General features: G+C 40.9%; 1 protein-coding gene across 3 annotated transcripts in view; it reads right to left on the bottom strand.

Moving 5' to 3' along the window:
• Positions 1–22,665, bottom strand: part of ESYT2 (extended synaptotagmin 2) — a 209,245-nt gene that overhangs the window by 44,217 nt on the left and 142,363 nt on the right. The window contains exons 8-15 of one of the 3 annotated variants that reach the window (XM_077491138.1): positions 22,302–22,422; positions 18,224–18,400; positions 17,389–17,471; positions 16,187–16,235; positions 15,305–15,394; positions 12,248–12,343; positions 10,430–10,531; positions 3,558–3,632 (exon numbers count right to left, since the gene is read on the bottom strand). In XM_077491138.1, coding sequence (XP_077347264.1) covers positions 3,558–3,632; positions 10,430–10,531; positions 12,248–12,343; positions 15,305–15,394; positions 16,187–16,235; positions 17,389–17,471; positions 18,224–18,400; positions 22,302–22,422 — 793 coding nt within the window. Of the gene's footprint in view, positions 1–3,557; positions 3,633–7,820; positions 7,884–10,429; positions 10,532–12,247; positions 12,344–15,304; positions 15,395–16,186; positions 16,236–17,388; positions 17,472–18,223; positions 18,401–22,301; positions 22,423–22,665 lie in introns of all 3 variants that reach the window. The other 2 variants (XM_077491139.1, XM_077491140.1) reach the window with 2 other exon arrangements.

The following is a 22,665-nucleotide window of genomic DNA, read 5'->3' as shown; positions in this document are numbered from 1 at the left end:
ATCCGAGGCTTTTTTCAGGTGCTTTACAGGCGCTATTTTTAGCGTTAAAGCGCCTGAAAAACGCCTCCAGCGTGAAAGGGGTCTAATATACAGAGAAGACTAGGAATATTTCTCACTATTTAGAATTCGTGAACAATTTTTTGATAAAATTATTTCACAATTTACACTATATTACCAAAAGTATTGGAACACCTGGATTTACACGCACATGAAATTTAATGGCATGCCAGTCTTAGTCCACAGGGTTCAATAATGATTTGATCACCCTTTGCAGCTATAACAGCTTCAACTCTTCTGGGAAGGCTGTCTACAAGGTTTAGTGTACCCATGGGAATGTTTGACCATTCTTCCAGAAGCACATATGTGAGGTCAAGCACTGATGTGAATGAGAAGGACTAGCTGGCAGTCCAGTTCCTCCACCCCAAAGTCGCTCATCCATATCTAAATTACAGTGGTACCTTGGATTACGAGCATAATTAGTTCCAGAAGAATGCTTGTAATACAAAGCACTCGTATATCATATATAGCGAGTTTCCCTATAGGAGTCAATGGAAACTCAGATAATTCTTTCCAGTGGCACTGCTAGTATATGCAGTACCGCATGTGGCTAGAGGCGGGGGGGGGGGGCACCGGAGACCGCTCAGATGCACTCGGAGACACTCTGGAACAAAGTGTTTCCGAGTGTCTCTAAGTGGCTCAGAGTGTCACTGGTGCCCCCGCACCTCTGGCCCAATGCAGTGCTGCATACCCCAGAGGCTTGAATCCTGCTCGTCTTGCGAGACAACACTTGCAAACTGAGTCAGGATTTAAAAAAAAAAAAAAAAAAAGAATAGCTCGTATTGCGAAAGGCTTGTAAACCACGCTACTCGCAATCCGAGGTATTACTGTATGTCTGAACCCAGGGCATCAGAGGTGACGGGAGGTTTACAAGGTCTGGGATAGTCATCTTCCAGCAGCCCTTATGAGGGTAGTGCTACACAATATTCAAAATATCACTAAACAAAATATTAGAAAGTGTATTCCAATAAGATGGGAAAATCTAGGAGGTCTAGTATAAGCATTAAGAGCCTCATGAAATACAGGCGCCATTTTCCCTCTTTCTCCATAGAATTTAACTATTTTGGCATTATTATACACCATATAAAAGGGCTGATCTGTAGCATTGGCCAATAGATGCTAGCTATGAGAAAGCGTCACTGTTATTATCACGTTTCTTGGGATTTGGTGATTCATTTTAGAATATAGTGGAAATTGGCAAGTATTGGCATCTGTTTCCCCCTTTGAACTGGGAGGGAATGGGATAATGAAGTATTATAATTACCATCATTGAAGTGTACCTCTAAGCATTGGAGTCTCTCTATATTTTATATTAGAATTTATTTAAATGGAATTTGACACAGACCTCTATTTGGAGATTAACATATCTTGCTAGGCATCTTCTCCTTTAGAGCCCAACTTCAGTGAAAAAAAAATAGCTTTAGATAGAGTGAGGGAGGTTTACAAAATTACTCTGACACCTAATAGACCGGAAGTGGAAGTTTTCCCCCAAATTCCTGTTCTTTTAAATAGGGCAAAACGATGTAGACAATGATGGCAATGAAGAGTTGCTAGATGAGATTTTGCATTCTCTTCAACAGGTCTCCCTCTAACAGATTGAATCAGATATTCATCCTGCACAGGGTATACAGAACCTTCAAATCTTGAAATACTATTGGTCGGAGAGATAACCCCTGCTGTGACAGGTGTGGGCATCCTGTAGGATCCCTTATCCATCTTTTGTGGGGCTGTCCCACAGAAGGGGTCCAGAAGGGTTTCTCAACATGGGCGACATCGCCAAATGGGGGACCCCAGCTAGCCAGCAGTGGAGAACCATATGATACCCTTCTGGGGCAGAGCCCACTGGACACAGATGTGGTATATCTTTTGTTTCTAGTAAGTGTTTTTAACCACTTGCCGACCACCCGCCGCAGTTATACTGCGGCAAGGTGACTCGGCTGCACAAATCGCTGTACTGCTATGGCAATTCGTGCACTAGCTGCCGTGGGCGCACGTGCCCTGATTGGCCAGCGGAGGAGCCAATCAGCGGGTCCTGCAGACTAGATGTCCGCCAGCTGCCTGCAATCGTTCCACGCAGAGACAGAACAGGGATCTGCCAAAGTAAACAAGGCAGATCTCTGTTCTGACAGGGGATTACACTAAAATCTTGTGTTTCTGCTATGCAGGAAGACGGATCTCAGTGTTATCCCAGGCAGTCCATCCCCCATACAGGTAATAAACACACCCAGTGAACACAGATAACCCTTTGATCACCCCTGATGTTAACCCCTCCCCTAGCAGTGTCATTAGTACAATGTCAGTGCATATTTTTAGCACTGATCACTGTAATAATGTCACTGGTTCCCAAAAAAGTGTCAAAAACGTCAGTTAGGTGTCTGATCTGACCACCGCAATGTCGCAGTCCCGCTAAAAATGACTGATTGCCGACATTACCAGTAAAAATAAATAAATAAAAAGGCCATAAATCTATCACCTTTTTTGCAGACATTATAACTTTTGCGCAAACCAATCAACATAAACTTATTGTTTTTTTTTACCAAAAATATGTAGAATACATATTGGCCTCAATTGATGAAGAAATTAGATTTACATTTTTTTTATTGGGTATGTTTTATAGCAGAAAATAAAAAATATTGTTATTTTTCAAAATTTACATTTTTTTTTTTATAGCACAAAAAATAAAAACTGCAGAGGTGACCAAATACCACCAAAAGAAAGCTCTATTTGTGGGGGAAAAAAAAGGACATCAATTTCATTTGGGTACAGCGTTGCACGACCGTGCAATTGTCAGCGAAAGGAATGCAGTGCTGCATCGCAAAAAATGGCCTGGTTATTAACGGGGGAAAATCTTTCGGGGGCTGAAGTGGTTATGTTTGAGGCAATAAATATCCCGATGTTACTGTACTTAGAAGCGCCTTCCGTTTTGTCCTTACCAGAGAGTTGCTTCCCTCTTTTTGGAGTGCTGCTGAAGTGCTTTTCCAGGACCATCGGCCTGTTTTCTCTCCATATTGTGGTTCAATGCTTGTTGGTTAGTTCTCCCAGAGCGCCCTATATCTACTAGCCTAGGCGATAATACCTGTCCACTATTCAAAACTAAAAACATATTTTGGCTGCAGTCAATTCCCTACACCAGTGTCCTTGTTACATACTATTCCAGTGATAGTGAACCTTGGCACCCCAGATGTTTTGGAACTACATTTCCCATGATGCTCATGAACTCTGCAGTGTAGTTGAGCATCAAGGGAAACGTAGTTCAAAAACATCTAGGGTGCCAGCGTTCGCCATCACTGTACTAGGTGATGAAGCCATCTTGATTTTAGGTCAGTAGGTGAGAGGAGAACTTTTTTTAAGTTTTGCCTGACACAGATTTCTAATGACACAACCTGCCATAGTATAGAGATCAGATTAGAACATCCCCAGTGCATGCGATTGTGTGCGTTCTCTGTAAATTGCTGCAGAACACATAACAGTAATACAACATCTGAGCATCACTTACTCACCTTACTCTCCTGTACATTGTGGCCCAGAGAAAATAGCACAAAGGGATTAGGCGTGCTGCCAATCTTCTTTCCTGACTGTGGACAGAACCGAACAGCATATAGTAAAACACATTTGGTCCTCAAGATTTTTTTACTGACACTTGTTACAAAATCAACAGCACACGTACCAAAACATTAATAAAATGACATTATTACGTGAAGGACACTACAGAGTGCTTCTTGGGAAAAAATAATTAAATATATTACTGTTGGCCATAGGAACACAACAAATTAAAGTAAATTAAACATTAGCAAGCTCATGCATGTTAACACTGGGAAAAATATTATATGATGCAGAAATTAAAATGTACAGAGCATAAAGGGGCAAAATTGTACATTTCATGAAAAGAAAATATGGGAGTAAATAAGGCAGAGAAAAAAAAAGAAGATTAGGGAAGTTGCTTGTTTTAAGTGACACTGTTTCACTGTAAAGGCCCCATTCACATAGGGCAGATCTGCTCAGCGGACTTCGCCAGCTCAGCAGAAGATCGCTCCGTTGATCCCCGCTGAGCCAGTGGGTGACAGGTCCGTCTCCGCTCACTGTGCAGGGATGGACCTGTCAGAGCTCCGCTGTCCTCTATGGGAGATCAGACGAAAACGGATCCGCCTGTCCGTTTTCATCCGATCCCATGAACGGATAGCGAACGTATCGCCATACGTCTGTTTTGGGTGGATCTTATCGGATTGCCGGTGGGTGTCAGTGGACACTTATCCGCTGATATCCGCCTGCCTATACAAGTCAATGGGTGGCCCCCTTGGATCCGCCTGAAAAAACGGACCGGCGGATCCAAGCGGGCCTATCATGTGAAAGGTGCCTAAAGGAAGCCAATGTATGTTATTTTCTACAGCGACTGATTGGGGGCTAGATTACTGTTCAAAACACACAACCGGGAAATTGAACTATCCAAGCCAAGGGGCACTAAGAGCCTCATTTCACAAGTGAGAGCAACTGAAATAGATACAAAATCCAGATCTAGACTAGACTGTGTTCTGCTGAGGTTGATTTACTAAAGAAGCAGTGCCAATTACTGCTAGTAATTAAGGTGAACCCGAGTTGACTTTGAATACCCAATCATGTGCGACAGAGATTATAGGACTTTTACTAAAGCTTGATTGGGTGGTTACACATCTTTGAACAAAGGCTCATTAGGGTCTGCGGACATTTACTATGCAAAGCAAATAGTTTCTACTCCTTTAGCAAATAAATGCCATTGTCTTTCCCTGTTATATATGCAGTGATATTTCAATTTTTGCACAGAGCCAAGAATATTTTCTTTGTAGTTACCTGACTACTTGATTATTAAAGAAGTTTCAGTTTTCTTATTGTGCTCCATTCCCCAAGGGAAAAAGTGCATGTAGTACTTTATCCCATCTTCCTATGTGCTGGCTAAAGCTAGCTGTGTACTTGGACAGGGCACCCCTCCTCCCTCAACAGTCGTCCAACAAGCAGCTAGCAAGGACATGGCAGCTTTGACTAATGGTGCTTTTCACCATCTTCAAGCACTTACCCAAGATAAGCATTTCACATGGAATGCAGGGAAACTTGTCAGCTAAAATGTTGCAGGTAAGTGGGCAAGTGCTTAGAGATGGAGAAAAGTAATGTCTATCTATCAAAGCAGTCATCCTTGCTAGCTACTTTTTCGGACAGTCATGGAGAGAGTAGGGATGCCCTGTCCAACCTCACAGCTAGCCTTAACAGTACATAAGAAGATGGGACAAAATACTACATATATTTCGCTCCCTGATGAACACAACACTTAATAAAAGAAGCGAGAGGACTTCTTCAATGTGCATTTGATATTTGTTGCTATAAGGCAAAGGAGACGAGTAGAAAGGTAGGTGCGACCTTTGAGGTTTTTACCAATAAAGCTTAAAATGGTCCTTACGTATGAAGTATATAGCTATAGAATGATCTACATTTTGAAATTGTTCCAAATAATCAGTCTCTCTCCTAAGCATTCTGTTCTACCAAGAAGTAAAAGACAAGAAGGTTGGTTACTAGCGAAGAAATAGATATTATTCTTCAGTTAAACACTTTATACATGAGGACCAATGTGCTTTGGAAGCGTGGTGTTGAGCCCCGCCGATTAATTTTGTATGCAACAATGGCAGTGCCAGGAGGTTTATTTTGAAGGAAGGCTCGGCGTCAGTCACACTGTTGTCATTAAAGTGTACAGGGCAACAAGTATAGATAGATGCCAATGGATCAGCACAGATGGGAAATGTAATGTCACATTTAAAAATAAAATCAATAACAAAATGTGTGCGACGGTCAGTGGTATGCATGGTTGGCAGTTTATTTAGACCGTTATTAAATTTTGATAAAAAATAAAATAAAACAGTCTTCAACCACAGAAAATACATAAGGTGAAATGCATGTAGTTATGGCAGCTTTTGTTCTAATTAATGTGGGAGTTAAAGGCTAAGTTCACCTTTATTTTATTTTTTCTAAATCCCAGCTCACCTATGTACCAATATAGCATCAATGTACTTATTTTGTAAAAATTAAACAGCTTTCCATGAATTCTACACAGGTTTACCTCTCTCTTCATAGCCGTTTATAAACAATGCTCAATTCCTCAACTCCTTCCTGTGTCATGACCTAAAGTCTGACCAGGAAGTAAGGCAGAAGTAATTGAGCAGTGTTTTTAAACCGCTATCAAGAGAGTTAGGTAAGCAGGTGTATAATTAATGGAAAGCCATTTTGCAAAATAAGTACATTAATTCTATATTGGTACATAGGGGAGCTGGCATTTAGCAAAAAAATAAAAGAAGAAGGTGAACTTACCCTTTCAATCTTTATATTCAAATGGGATGTTCACTTTCATTTTCCTTATTCAAGTGTTATTGTTATATTGTTATCTATTTGTATTTTTGAATATTCTAAAGTCGATTTCTAACAAAAAAAATATATATAAAAGAATAAAAAAAAAAAATGGCTGCAACTTATGTGACATATAGGGGGTGATTTACTAAAGAGAAAAAGACTGCACTCTGCAAATGCAGTTTCTCCAAAGCTTAGTAAATGAGCAGAAGCTCTGCTGACTTCCATTATCCAATCATGTGCCAAGAAAAATTATGTTTTTTTTTTTTAAATTTCCCTTGCACGTGATTAGGTACTCTTTGCAAAGTGAAGCTTTACCTCATTTACTAAGATTTGGAGCAACTGCACTTGCAGAGGGCAACTGCAAACTGCACAGTCTATTTTCCTTTAGTAAATCAACCACATAGTGTGGATTTGGTGGAGGGACCATTGTGAGATCTCTAGTTACATCTCTGTGAAGGGAATTATGAAAGAAAACTTCCCCAGGATCTGACCTCCCAACCATGCCATTGTGACGTACAAACAGAGGTGAACAAGACTCAAATAAGGCTTAAAAGCCACATTTCCCAAATAGATTAAATATTCATAACCAGAAGAAACAAGGACAGAATCTACCATTCTTACCCTTTTAGCCTCATGCCTACTTTAATAGGACTGCAAAAAGATCTTTTAATGTCCAAAGTGAAGCTCTCAGGAAAATGTAGTATACAAGACTGCTGTGCAGATATAGGAATTAATCCGTGTATCCGTCCACTAAGCCTGGACAAATGACAACACTGTGGCATATGGAAGCACTGGTCTCTAGCAATCTTCTTACACAATCCCATATTGCAACGGACACGCAAAAAGGGAAAATAATGACATTCTTCCCTGATGAACATGGGCCAAAGTACATGATGTTTCAATGCACATAAATGGATATACAGATAATCCTCGTTAACAACTTGCCTGTTTAATGACCACTCGGAACTTACGATCAGCTCTCCCCACCCGAACGACCCGCTATACATCATTGTATTGTACAGTACAGTACAGATTTCCGTTTGTGTTCTGTACTTATGCAAATTAAAATAACGTTATTAAGCTGGAGTTTTGTGTTTATATCTTTTTTTCCACAATACAGTACAGTAGTTAAGAATACTTAAAATATTGATTACTTTTGGCTCCTCATTTAACAACCAATTTGTTTAAGGACCTGGTCGTTAAGTGAGTACCTGTACTGTATTGTGCATATTGGCTGCTTCCCTGCATGCAGGTGACTGGCACACTTTAAAATATAAACTGCCATGTTGAGGCAGTCTGTACAAGTCAAGCCAATCTTGTGCGTTCTTTTATTTCTGTTATACATAAGCTGTTGGATTCCATGTTTAGAATCTGATAGATTAAACTGTGATGGTTACCTTTTTAGCTTTGTCAACGGTAGACTTCTTCATACCATCCTGGTTAATTTCTAATGGATTATTCTTATAATGGGGAAAAATGAACACACGTAGGGTTAATAAACCATGCTATGACGGTGCTCTTGCAGGTTAACCACAGGAAGGGACAAGAACAACAGGTATAACAACACAAGACACAACAAAGACAGCAGGAGAGATGGTGTCCAACAAATGCAAATTAAACAGAGAAGAGGACATCACTGTAATGTGCAACAGAGGAAAAATTAATCTTAAAAAAATAAATGAGAAATTAGTGACACATTGCCATGTTACAAGGCCATATGTACAAGGTAAGTACCATATATGTAACTTGAAAATGATGAAGTACATCTAAACTAATGTAGAACATGAACTGGTTGGAGAGAAGCCTCATAGTGAACCTGTGACCAGGCTATGGACATTCAAATAACATTCTTAGGAAGCAGCAAATGAGTTTAAAACTGGCCCTCACTGACCTACGTAGCTTCAGGTACTAAGAAACAATTCATCCCTCAAACTCATAGCAGAGGCACTGAAGTTATACAAGTATCTTCCGTTCCTCCAGGTTATGATGTTAGAACAAAGATAAAAGGCTACAAAGTGCTTCACCTTATAAAGAACACTTTTATTTAAAACCACTCTTCATACATTGCACTCACATTTAAAAGTCCATTAACACACTACTAAATGGCAGCGTAAAGACAACTCCTGGTGTTCCAATTGGCTATTCAGATGCCGCACTTCCGGGTTCTGTACACTGCATGCTGATGTCATCCAAAGGCTCCACCTTAAATGCATTTCGTCACCAGGACACAACTTTCCCCTGGGTGATGAAACACATTGGGCCAGAGCCTTTGTGTGACATCAGCATGCAGGGTAGGAAACCTTGGGAGCATGGTGTTTAAATGGCTTGTGGGAACACCGGCAGTTGTCTTTGAGCGGTCTTTAAGTAGTACATTAATATACATTAACTGTGAATGAACTGTATAAAGAGTGGGTTTAAAAAAAATATATATATTTTTCAAAAGGTAAAGCATGTAGATTTTGTCTTTCTTCTAATTGCATAACCTAGAAGAATGGAGCATAAAGGCAGTTTTTTGGATGGAGGGTTGGATTTAAAGGGGCCCGATGCCCCTTGAAGTGGAGGAAAAAAGGCACTGAAGTATTGAGGATCCCAATTGAAGTGTTTGCAAGGCAGCCATCTCCTTCAAACACCTCTCTAAACCACTACAAAATGGAAGATAATTTTTTATTGCAGAAGTTCTAGCACAAAGCTGGCAAATCAGGGGCCAGCTGAGAAATTTGACCAGCTTGAACCAGTTCAGCCCATTGGCATCCAAGAAAGAATGAAAGCATGGGCTTCACTGAAAATTAATCCTATTTTAGCTCACAAAACAAAAATGTAATAAGCTGCATCTTATCAGTATTTAAATGTGGTAGATGCATTTGTTTTCTTTTTTTTTTTCAACCAGCAATCATGCTGGTAACACACTTCCTGTCCGAGGGTAACAATTCTCCCTCATCTTACTGGGTTTTTTTTTGCGAAAGCAGCTGTGACCTTAAATCGAAGTTCCACGCGTTTTTTATTTTATTATAAGTCAGCAGCTACAAAAAGTGTAGCTGCTGACTTCTAATAAACAGACACTCACCTGTCCCAGGGTACTCGCTCCTCTCCGCAGTTTGCCTTCATAACAACTGTGGGCACCCTTCTCTGACGGCTTTCGGCTTCACACCTGCGCATGTGCGGGTCACGCTGCGCTCTGCTAGTGGCTAGGCAATCTTCTGGGACCTGTGACGTATCCCAGGAGATTGCAGAGAAGGATCGGCCACCTAGGGGGCGAGAGGAGCCGCCGGCCAGGCAGCCAAGAACAGGAAGGAGGAAGTGGGACAGGAAGTCCCACTCTAAACTAGGTACCCACTCGCCTGCAAAAAAATGACATGCCAAATGTGGCATGTCAGAGGGCAAAGAGTGCTTAAAGCGAAAGTTCCACTTTTGGATGGAAGTCTGCTTTAAACTGCTCCCCTGCTTTGGATTACCAACACATCCTCCACTGCAAAACAGAGAGGAGTGTTTTGTAGGTCACAGAAAAGAACTGGGAAAGCTGATAACATAAAAATGTCAGTTCAGTGCACAGGAACTTACATGCACATTGGGTTTCTGGCAGGATCAACAAGTATTTCTTGTACTTGCATCAATCAAAGCAATTAGCCTTAAAAACAGAAAAAGAATGCAGCCACCATATCTAAGGACTGGTAAGAAATGATATATTACATCATTATTCTTGGTTTCGGATACACTTGAAAAAGAAAAATAAATGCACGTCAAATTTATGGACTCCTTTTACATTAGCTGTGAATGCACTTAAACCTGCAGGACGATTGTTACCAACATACTGTAGGCTTGAGAACTAAGTCTAAGGCTGATGTAGCTTTATATTACAAGCTGGTATTTACTGGGATTACCATTGTTTGAGTCACAGTCATTTCTAAATGGTGTTGGAACTAGTGTTGAGGACATGCTGAAAAACATGCACTGTAGCCACACATGCATGTCTATTGCAGCACTCAGCAGCCGTCACCCAGAAACTCACAAATAAAGTTCTATACAGGGAAGAAGTGTTTTCACAAAAGATCAGTCCAGAAGCTCTCCGCTCTTTTAAGTAGCCACAACCCAAGTTCCCCTCGTAGATACTCTTGGAAGGCAAGAATGATGCAATGAAGCAAAGAATGACCAAAGCAAAGCAAAAACAAAATGACAAAAGAAAATGATAAATTATAAAATAAGCATGTGAGCAAACATACAATACATGTAACGTGGAAATTCTGACAATAACAATGAATTTAGCAGACCAGGAACAAACGATACAATGTAAAGCTCTGGAAAAATAGATTGTTCTCAAGTGAAAAATTTGTGAGCGTAATAAATGAAAAATAAGTAAAGGAAAATTAATCAAACATGAATGACAGCCAATGATGCATAATGCAGAGGAAAGAGAAGATCAGTAGAAAATCAAACAAAAATGATGGTAATCTGTTTTTCCACCTCATGTTTCACAGATACTGTAATATGCAAGGCCTTCAGGCTACCTGTGAGCGGCATGCAAAGCAACTATCCATAGGCTTGTGTATTCATCTTACAAAAGCTATTCTACCTTCATCAAAAATTAAAGAACCCTTTTTGAAAGGTGAAGAGACTTCTGGGTAAATGCCATTTTTATCCAGCAGCTGTGTTAGTGCATGCCCCACCCACTTTTACCCAGAACCCTCTTTGCTATTCAAAGAGAATTTGCTTAGATTTCAAAAACAGCTCATATGTGCCTACATGAATCCTCTACTGTGGGCCTGTATTTTTGTCAATACTTATGATAAGAAAGCAATATGAACTTTTTTTCTTTTGGTAATCCTCCTGTTTTGCAAAAATGATTTATTTCTATGGAATCTATAAACATAATTCATTAAAGTGTATTTTTTACAAAAAAATTTGCAATTGAAAGACGGCTCTGCAAATACTTGGTGACATAAAATATTGCAATGATCACCATTTTATTCTCTAGGGCAGGGATATGCAATTAGCGGACCTCCAGCTGTTGCACAACTACAAATCCCATGAGGCATAACAAGACTCTGACAGCCACGAGCATGACACCCAAAGGCAGAGGCATCATGGGACTTGTTTTTTTGCAACAGCTGGAGGTCCACTAATTGCAGATCCCTGCTCTAGGGTATCTGATAAAAAATAAAATAAAGACTGTTTGAGGGTTTTAAGTAATTTTCTAGCAAAAAATATGGATTTAAACTTTTAAACAAAAGGATTTGCAAAACATCCTGTGTGCATGAGGCCTAAATCTTGAAGTGGTTAAAAGTCTCCCTGACTGTATTACTTCAGTAAAGTCACTTCTGTGGCATACATTAAGATTACCAGAACCTCAGTAGGCTAAAACATAACTGTTCATGGGTCAGTGTTCTTGTTCTGCAAATTTTGTGTGATGCTTACATGAATTATACTCTATGCTTGTGGAATAAATGGCATTTACCAAAACATGTTTTTTTTTTTTTTTTGACGAGGCTTATTTGCAGACATGCAATACTAGGAGACTCCTCAGTCCTTAAAACCAGATTAAACCATTACTCTGACAGCCTTCTCCGTACAAGATTCCAGAAAAATTGTCATCAACAGAGTATGGGGACTATTTAGAAGAGAGACACTAAGATGAGCCGCTTAGTAAAATGGCACTGTCAGTTTAGCGAACAATGAATATAACAATTTATACACATCTCAAGAATAGTAAATATGGTCTCTGAGAACAGTCTGTTAAATTCCCTAAACTGATCAGACAGTAGTTGAGAGATATGTCACCGGGGAGAAGAGAATACCATTGCTAAGACCAATAGCAACCCAAGTCACTTACAGGCAGATTTCTAGCAGAGTCCAGGTACAGAATGAGCAGAGCAGCAGAGAGACCATCATCTGCTTGATCCTTATCAGCCTTAATGCTTGCCAGAACCTACAGAAAATACAGATATGGGAGAGCCTTGGTTACACAAATGTAGACTCTTGTTTGATGTCTGTAAAACACAACTAAGAGATTTGAAATGACAAAATTACACTAGTGTCTACACCATAAACAAACATCAACACTATTGCAATAGCACTATAGCTGTGGCCAAAAGTTTTCAGAATGACACAGATATAAATTTTCACAAAGTATGTTGCTTCAGTGTTTTTAGATCTTTTTGTCAGATGTTGACCACAAGTTCTCAATGGGATTAGGGCCTGGGGCGTTTCCTAGTCATGGATCCAAAATGATGGTTTTGTTCCCCAAGCCACTTAGGTATCACTTTTTCATTATGGCAAGGTGCTCCATCATGCTGGAAAAGGCATTGATCATCACCAAACTGTTTAGGCAAAATTACGAGTGAGCCCACTCCCTTGGCTGAGAAGCAACCCCACACATGAACGGTCTCAGGATGCTCTACTGTTGGCATGACACAGGACCGATTGTAGCGCTCACCTTTTCTCCTCCGGACAAGGTTTTTTCTGGATTCCCCAAACAATTGGAAAGGGGATTCATCAGAGAAAATGACTTTACCCCAATCCTCAGCAGTCCAATCCCTGTACCTTTTACAGACTATCAGACTGTCCCTGATGTTTTCCCTGGAGAGAAGTGGCTTCTTTGCTGCCCTTCGTAACACCAGGCCATCCTCCAAAAGTATTCGCCTCACTGTGCGTGCAGATCTACTACACCTGCCTGGTGCCATTCCTGAGCAAGCTCTGCACTGGTGGTGTCCCGATCCTGTAGCTGAATCAACTGTAGGAGATGATTCTGCCACTTGTTGGACTTTCTAGGGTGCCCTGAAGCCTTCTTCACAAATGCAGCGGAAATGTTTTTCATGGGATTAGGTTTATTTTCATGGTAAAGAGGGACTTTGCTATTAATTGCAATTCATCTGATCACTCTTCATAACAATCAGGAATATATGCAAATTGCCATCATAAAAACTGAGACAGCAAACTTTGTGAAAATTAATATTTGTGTCAATCTCAAAACTTTTGGCCACGGTTTTATATTTGATGACATTACTTTACCATGAGAATACAAGGTAGTGCGTCGCACTTTCTTGGTTTGAATAAGCTTTTGGTGTGGAAACACAGATCAGATCCTGGCAGCTACCTACACTTGAGAATATAAAGTAATGTAATTCACTTGTGGTTTAGGCATAGTAGCGTGATGGTATCTAGCCCTTTAACTACCCTAAGAGAAACAGATGGCAATAAAAATTTCACAGAGGTTTTACAAACAAAAAGTTTTGACTGGAGTTGGGCCTTTTGACCAATATAAATATATATATATATATATATATATATATATATATATATATATATATATATATATATATATATATATATATATATATTCGCTTTTATTTTTATTTTTTACAAACTAGCGACAGTGAGGTAACCAGACTATACTGCCTAACTGCAGTAGAGAAAAGTCAGCTCACCTGCGTAGTCTGGCAGGTAAAATAGTTCACATATATTGTACTTCAACAGCTTGTCTTGAGTTCAACTTAAATGTTTATGGCAGAGAGGAAGTGGCTAAACTATTGAGCACAAATGTAATTAGATGGAGCAATATTTTTCACAATGGAGGTATGGAAGGAGGATTAAGAGCTGTACACAGGGGCCGAATATCGGTTGGCATTGGCCGGTTTATTAGAAACTGGACATCATTCGTTCAATGTGTGCGGCAGCTGGTCCGTCAGAAGCCAGCCGAATGTCTGGTTTCTGTCGGAGGGGGGCCTTCCCAATATTGGAATACAATAGCCCAACGGGGGAGATCACTGTATTAAAGGGGAGTTCCAGGCTTTTTATGTTTATTAAAAGTCAGCAGCTACAAAAAGGATAGTTGCTGACTTTTAATAAACAGACACTTAACTGTTCCATGGTCCAGCAATGCGGCCCAACGGGGTGTCGCTCCTCTCCCCCTCCTCTCCACCAGCACCCTCCACTCTGGGCACTGACAGCTGTCACGGCCGGGCATGCACGGCACATGCGCAAGTTGTGCTGCGCTCCAGGAGTGGACAGGCGATCTCCTGGGACCTGTCACGTGTACTACAGGGAGGAAGTACTAAGGAGAAAGGAGGAGTCACCTTGGCGGTCCCTGGGCGGAAGGAGGAAGTGGGACAGGAAGTCCCCCTTCTAATGAAGCCCCCCCCCCCCCAAAAAAAAATGACATGCCAAATGTGGCATGTAAAGGGGCGAGGAGTAGTTAAAGTGGAAGTTCCATTTTTGGGTGGAACTTCACTTTAACATTGCACAGTTAGTATGGCGGCTCCTCGCAAGCCCTTCAGTTTTATTTCGTTCAGCCCGCTGGGTTGATAAAAAAACAACTAATAGTGTCTAGCAAAAGGTATAGAATGAATAAACTCTAAAAATAGCTATTTTGTGGTAAATGGTATTACAAAAAAAAAAAAAAAAAGGAAAGGGATATCACCACTCTAGATCAAATTGGAATGAACCTCTCCTCTAGTTTAGAAGCCACAGGTGCTTGCAATGCATATAGCACTGAAATAAGAACAATTCTGGACAGCCGCACTCCAAAAAGTAGCCTTTATTCGTCAAAAATACAGGCCATGGCAGAACGGACCGAAGAGCTTGACGCATTTCACACAATCAAACAGTGCTTAATCGTAGCTACTTTTTTTTCTTGACGAATAAAGGCTACTTTTTGGAGTGCAGCTGTCCATTTTTTTTCTCAGTTCATTATTAAAAAAAAAAAATCTGCATCAAAGTAATTAATGATTAAAAAGTACCTACAGTATATGATCATGTGATAGGCAGACTAACATTCAAAAATGTTTATTTTTGTTAAAGAATAATCAACAGATCAGAGATAACTGTAGAACCATGCATTTGTGTGTATTATAGATATGTTTTGCTATTTCATACATCAGTGGGTACATACCTTGTCCAGGTTCTCTGTGGAGGACTTTGGGGAAAGCCACTCGAGTTTTAGGTGAAGTTTCCCAGATGTAGCTTCATCCAGACCGAACCACTAAAAGAATACATCACATTTATATTATATAGTTTTCAAGCAGGGCTCTCCCTCGTGGTATTGGCAATAGTGACCGACTCAGCAACCATCCAACTGCTTGCTGCAAATATTGCTGAGCGAGAGCAAAAACCTAGCTTTAAGATATGCTTTGTCAATTTAAAAAGTGGATATCATTACTGCCCAGCACCCCCTCCCCCCCCCCCTTAGGCCTACACACTGTCATCTAGGATAGGTCATGTGCTCTCCCATACCCATTCACAAGGACTCCAGCAGTGCAGAGAGGCAGTCGAGGAGCATGTCTGGATAAGCATATACACTAAAACCTTGAATTGCGAGTAATGTGGTTTACGAGCACTTTGCAATATATGCTAGTTTTTTTAAATCCTGACTCGATTTGCGAAAGTTGTCTCGCAAGACAAGCAGGATTCAATCTGCTAGGGTGTGCAGTACCGCATTTGGCCAGAGGTGCGGGGGTACCGGTGACGCTCGGAGACACTCTGTTTGCCAAGTGTCTCTGAGCGTCTCCAGCGCCCCCGCACCTCTGGACATATACAGTACTGCATACACCAGCAGTCACTGCGGAACAAATTACCCAAGTTCCCATTGATTCCTATGGGGAAACTCGCTTTGATATACGAGTGCTTTGGATTAAAAGCATGCTTCTGGAACGGTTAATACTCGTAATCCAAGGTACTACTGTATGCTGAAGTGGGCTGGGCTATACGCAGTCACTTTGCTCTGAACAGACAAAATTAAGATGATAAACAATACACAACAATATATATGACCTACCTCATCTACTACTCTCTCCTTTTCCACTTCCTCCAAGTCAATCATCAGACTGAAAGAAATCAAAAAGCATAGAATTATTAAATGGAAATATTTGAAAATCTTCATCACAATATAACATTTTCTAACAAATCGTTACCCCCCACGTGTCTTTATTGTGGATCTGGATTTTTATTTTTTAATTCTAGTAAAATTGTGCTCTATATACGATAGAATGTTTATATTGGTAATTGAGCTTTTAAAAAGTCAACCTGTCCAAAAATGTTCCTAAGCAGTGCTGAGTACAGGCCTGCAAGTTAGTATCTAGATTGATCCCTGTGGAGCCCAACGAATCCCATTCTGTACACAGGGCCTAACCTTCGTTTCAAGTTAAGGTTCTGCTTCTCACCTTGTGGATCTAAAGTCTAAGCACTGCCGTTCAACTATGGAGCGCCAGACTCTACTGCAAACTGAGGCCCTGGCACTTGACAATAGAATGTTGGTGACTAAACTGTGTGCCAGGAGGGAATAGGGATTAATTCTGACTTGGAGAAAAGTTGAGGTTCTGTGTATAACGTGAGCCTAGAACAGCTTGATTTTGCGTATGCACCCCCCCCCCCCCCAAATATCATTAAAGAATGACTGATGCCAAAACAATGCCGATCCTGCAGACTTTACGGCAACATAGCACTGTATATGTCTATCTGGGTAAGGGCTCTTTCACACGGGGTGGATCAGTGCTGATCCGCCCCGTGGATATCCACTTGCTCAGCGGGGATCGCCGGAGTGATCTCCACTGAGCAGGAAGATGACAGGTCCGTCTCTGCACACTGCGCAGGGACGGACCTGTCACAGCACCGCTCTCCCCTATGGGAGATCGGGTGACGACGAACCGCAGTGTCCGTCATCATCCGATGACGGATGGAAAAATAGCTTTTTCCTCCGTCACACTTTTTCGGATCGGAGCGGGTCGGATATCAGCGGACTTGTCACCGCTGACATCCGATGCTCCATAGACCTCTATGGAGCATCCGTTCAGGTCCGCCTGAAAAACTGACAGGCGGACCTGAACGGATCGTCTGTGTGAAAAGGGCCTAAGAAGTAAGGCAAAATATGACAAGCACCCTGAGCACTATAATGCTGATGACTAGGACAATCAACAAGCACCGGTATAGAGAGGAGACAGCAATAGTAAAATATAGTAGCTGTAATGAACAGAGTATTACCTGCCCAGGAAATCATCCTTGTCCGTGTCTTCATCAAAGAGCTCAATCTCCAACATTTCGCCAGGATGTTCATATATTAATGCCTGTGTACAATAGCATACATTGGAGAAATATACTACAGGTATCATGCTATAAAAATAATAGGAGTGTATAACCATGTACAGTTAGCTTGTGCTTTAAAAACAAACAAAAAAAAAAACAGCTACAGCCAGTGTATCATTTTATGTGGATTCTATTCTACTCCATTTAAATGCGAGTTGGAGCAACGCTGACCCCCACGATCTCCGCTGATTGTGATGAGAGGAGCGAGCGGAGCCGAGATACACAAAGCTGAGTGTACTTCGCAGTCCCGCCCCTGACTGTGAGCAGAGCCGAGTCTAGCCGAAGTACACTTGGCTTTGTGTATGTCGGCGGAGATCGATCCTCTCCTCCGATCAGTGCCAATTTTAAATGACATAAATGACACAAGGCTGCAAGGACATTTGAGAGGCTGCAATAACACAAGGCTGCATAGGGACACTGGGAAGGCTGCATAGGGACACTGGGAAGCTGTAATGATGGACAAGGCTGCAGATGGACACTGATAAGGCTGCATTGATGGGCATTTAAATGTAATTTTTTTTCCTTAAACTTCCCTCCTAAACTTGGGGTGCGTATACGCAGATAAATACGGTAATAAAAGCGTTCCCCCCCCCCCCCATTGGACGCAGTATCACAATTGTTTATATTCTATCAATTGTGTTCCATATTCTTTAGCACATAGGCATGTGTTCATATATATTGTACACATGTACTCTATAAGCTATTTAAGAGAAACAAAAAGAATTGTCATTACCTCATACACTTCATTCCATTTGGGGTTCAGGTTCTCCTTAATGACTTTGCTCTGGAAAACCTGATTGCCAATCCTTATAACGCCATATGGGTCAGACTTTCCTTTGATCAGTCCTTTCATGTATGTGTCTTTCCACATCAGATCCTGCGCTTCTATAAAATAGATCCTAAGCACTCCCTGTTTAAAGAGGAAAGAAACATCCAGTGTTGAGCACATTCATTTAAAATGTCTGACAAAACAAATCCGAATGCGCACGTATCTCCATCCCTATAGCCTCCCTAATTTCCAATCCACATCCAAACTAATTCTTTATTCTAAATGATATTTTTCAGAGCAAAAATCTTTTTCTTCTCAACTTTTCTCATATGCCCACAAATGAATGCTGAGCGAAATGCAAAGGTGGTCACCGTCACTGAAAATGCTAGACGCCTGGCTGTCATGCTGATCCTTTGGCTTGAAAACTGTTTGAACCATTGAGCAAATATGCAGCTCCTGAGTGATGGATGTCACACTGATTTCACTTGACATATGCTTGTTCCAAATCCGTGACACAGAAAGAATTTAAAGTGGATCTTTTCCTGGACCATCTCAAAGAATGTAAACCCACCATGCAAAATATTGCGAAAAGAGACCGCAAAAAAAAAAAAAAAAAAAAAAAGTTTAAGGGATTATCTCTTATCAGAAAGATCTCTTATTTTTCTACATGAAGCCAGAGACAGACAGATGTTTGGCATTTTATATAAAAAAATAAAAAAGGTGAGCAATGTCTTATCCCTCTCCTGATAACATGCAAGGCTTAAAGTGGTTGTAAACTCTAAATATTCAGTGGGCTCCTGCGCTTAAATGGGATTCACGAGAAATGTTCTTATTTGATGGATGCCGCAGGCACTTTCACGAGACACCAGCTCATGTATATGGACTAAAAGAAAAAATGGTGGTGCTGCGCTTCCAGAAAAATGGGACCTTACAAGAAAACTCTAGAGAGCTAGTTGTCCAGATGGGAGTATATCAATATATACCATCTGATATACTCCCATCTGAACAACTAGCTCTCTAGAGTTTTCTCGTAAGGTCCCATTTTTCTGGTTGTAAACTCTGTTACACCACTTGTACCTACAGGTAAGCCTATTATTATTATTATAATGCAGGATTTATATAGCGCCAACGGTTTACGAAGTGCTTTACTATATAAGCCCATAATAAGGCTTACCTGTAGGTACTGTAAATATCTCATAAACTTGCACAGTTAAGAAGATATTCACTATATAACTGTCGCCGACGTCATTGGCGCATGCGCAATGAAGACGTGGCCCGCTTGTGCATTTTTTTTTTTGGGAGGTTTACAACCTCTTTAAATGATAACAAAAAGCAAATGTATTTATATTTTTTAGCTTTGGATACGATAAAGAGGAATTAGAACACATATTAGGTTTTCAGCGCTGTTCATGCCCCCATTGGGGAGATTTATTCTGTTTGTCCTGTTTACCATTATCACTGAAAGTGAAAGTAAAAGAAAACCCCAAATTTTGTGTTGCCCCGATAACAGTAACAGAGGGGAAATTTTACAATGGGGGCCCAAGGGATTCCCTCTCACTTTCCTGTTTTGGCTATGGGACAGGAAGTGAAGGGAAATCTAATCATTTTTATTACACTATATGGACAACCTGACCATCACACCTACTATATGGACAAAGGTACAAAGACAGCCCCCCGAATTACTAAGTTTAGGTTTTTCCAGTGGGACTTTGGAGTGTGACTGATACACCTTTGAGTGCGGCTTTGATCCGACTTAACACTCTCTGGACTTAAGGCGCATCAAAAGTCACATCAAAGTAGTGCAGGTGGCTTTTCAAAACAGCACTGATCTGAACGGGTGCCATTGAAGAGAACGGGCCATGACTTGTGATGTCCAAAGTCTCATGACAATTCGCACAAGTGTGACCGGAGCCTTAAAACATTTGTTACCCCAACACTTCATATTCCTATGTGCCTGCTGTACCATGTACTTGTATGAGAACATATCCTGTTCTCTTTGTATTGCTATCTTATGTGAAATCCCTGGTGTTCCTGCCAGTCCCTCTGCTTTCCTATTAAAAATTGACTACATTAAGCAGGAGAACACACTGGTCAGTTCTCTAGCTGTGCTGGGAATGATCAGACTTGTCCTGACACACCCCCGCTGCACAGCCATTCACTGGGAAGTTCAGTGTGCTGCTGCTGCTTCTTCTCCTCCCCCAGCTCTTATGCAGCTGAGAACAGAGGGAATGTGATCACTTAAAAAAAGGGAAAAAAAGCATTTATAATGTTTTTTTATATCTATACAAAAATGTTTTGGTTTTCTAATTTTAAAACAAATTGGTTGTTTTACAAAGTGAATTTTTACAATCAATTCAGTTCTACAGCACACAAAGACATTTTGGATCAGGGGTGTCCAACCAGTGGCAACTGTTGTTGTCTGTATGTTACTGAGTCTGCCCTCTGCGTTCTGTGTGTTACTTGCTGTTAATTGTTGCACTGGGATGGCAGGTTGGCAAGCCCAGACCATGGGTTGTCAACCCACCATCCCAGAGCATCAATGTTGTGATTGAAGCCAGCGCTAGAGGAAGCAAGTGGGTGCAGGGCAGAGCCACATAGGCTGATACTTTTTGTATAGCGCTGGCTCCTGTCATAGGCAGAGTGATACCAAATGCACTCTGCCTGGGACAGCAACAGCCGGAAATACCCGAATGGAAGACTGTTATTAAAGGTATGTTTATTACTAAAATCACAGTGTATATATGGGCATATCTGTTCTGCACTGTATACTGGGCTTCTTTGATTGATCCACATGTGCAGGGCAAATGCACCTGCGGGTTACCTGCCCTGAGCCATAAATGCCTGTTACCTGTGGGTTTGAGAAAGTGCACCACACCTGCAGGATATAACTAGAAGTCTATGGGCAAAGTGCATCTAACCCCACAGGAAAGCTACAGGTGCATTGCGCTGCACCCGCAATGTGGGCAAACTGCAGCCTTAGGTCTCTTTCACACAATTAGTCCAACCTAAATCGGACCCCCCCATTCGCCTCTATGGAGTGACAGATGTAAACAGACTTGTGTCCGTATACACCCACATATCTCCAATCCAATCCCCTAATGCGCTGGTGCCGATGCGTGTGGGCAGCGGCCGTGATGTCCAACGGCCACCCGCAATCGCTCCACAGAGAGGCAGAACAGGGATCTCCCAATGTAAACAAAGTAGATCCCCATTCTGACAGGGAAGTACGGTGTGATGGTCTGTTCCTAGTGATTAGGAACAGCGATCTCTCTGTATTTCCAGTGATCCCAGCCACCACACAGTTAGAAACACTTCCTTAGGACACACTTAACCCCTTGATCGCCCCCTAGTGCTACCCCTTTCCCCGCCAGTGTCATTTACACAGTAATCAGTGCATTTTTATAGCACTGATCGCTGTATAAATGTCACTGGTCCCCAAAAAAAAAAAAAAAAAAAGTGTCAAAAGTGTCCGATCTGTCCACTGCAATGTTGCAGTCATGCAAAAATCGCTGATCACCAACATTACTTGTTAAAGAAAAATCAAAAAAATCAAAATGCCATAAATCTATCCCCCAATTTGTAGACGCTACAACTTTTGAGCAAACCAATCAATATACACTTATTGCAATTTCTTTTTACCAAAAATATGTAAAATAATACATATTGGCCTAAACTGATGAAGAAATTAGTTTTTTTTTATTTTTTAGGATTATTATAGCAAAAAGTAAAAAAAAAAAAATTTTTTTCAAAATTGTCGGTATTTTTTGTTTATAAAAACTGCGGAGGTGATCAAATTCCACCAAAAAGAAAGCTCTATTTGTGGGGAAAAAAGGACATCGATTGTGTTTGAGTACAAAGTTGCAATTGTCAGTTAAAGCGACGCAGTGCCGTATAGCAAAAAATGGCCTGGTCAAGAAGTGGTTAAAGTAAAACATATGTGGCCTTTCCTCATCCCTTCGTCAATGCATTTGACTTATGTAATAATGCACAGGAATCACCTGTAGGACAAAAACATTCCACATCTGACTTTGAATCTACTCACCTTAGGTATTGGGAAGCGTAACTGTGAAAGCTGGATGTCACTCACTAGAGGAACAGTAATACGATTGGGAAGAACCAGATAGTTGGAAATAATATCCAATATTATGGTATCAGATATACCACTGCCAAAAGAAGGAACATTTTGATTAAGATTAATAAATTAGTAAACACATAATAATAAATATGAATGCCTAATAATGCAACTAATGTAAAAATTATGTTTTGCCTACAGATCAACTGCTGACTACAAATGGTAAAAATGAACTCGGGGTTCAGTAGATGTTAAATGCAACTTGAATGGCAGCAACTGCCTATTTAAAGTGTTACAAAACCCAGGACCCTGCATTCACTATATCTGGTCTCCC

Source organism: Lithobates pipiens, unplaced genomic scaffold (genome assembly GCF_037356315.1).
Source record: "Lithobates pipiens isolate NorthernLeopardFrog02 unplaced genomic scaffold, aLitPip1_a1.2 Scaffold_19, whole genome shotgun sequence".
NCBI lineage: Eukaryota > Metazoa > Chordata > Amphibia > Anura > Ranidae > Lithobates > Lithobates pipiens.
The sequence above is the reverse complement of the archived record's forward strand: the minus strand, read 5'-3'. Positions and strand labels throughout refer to the sequence as shown.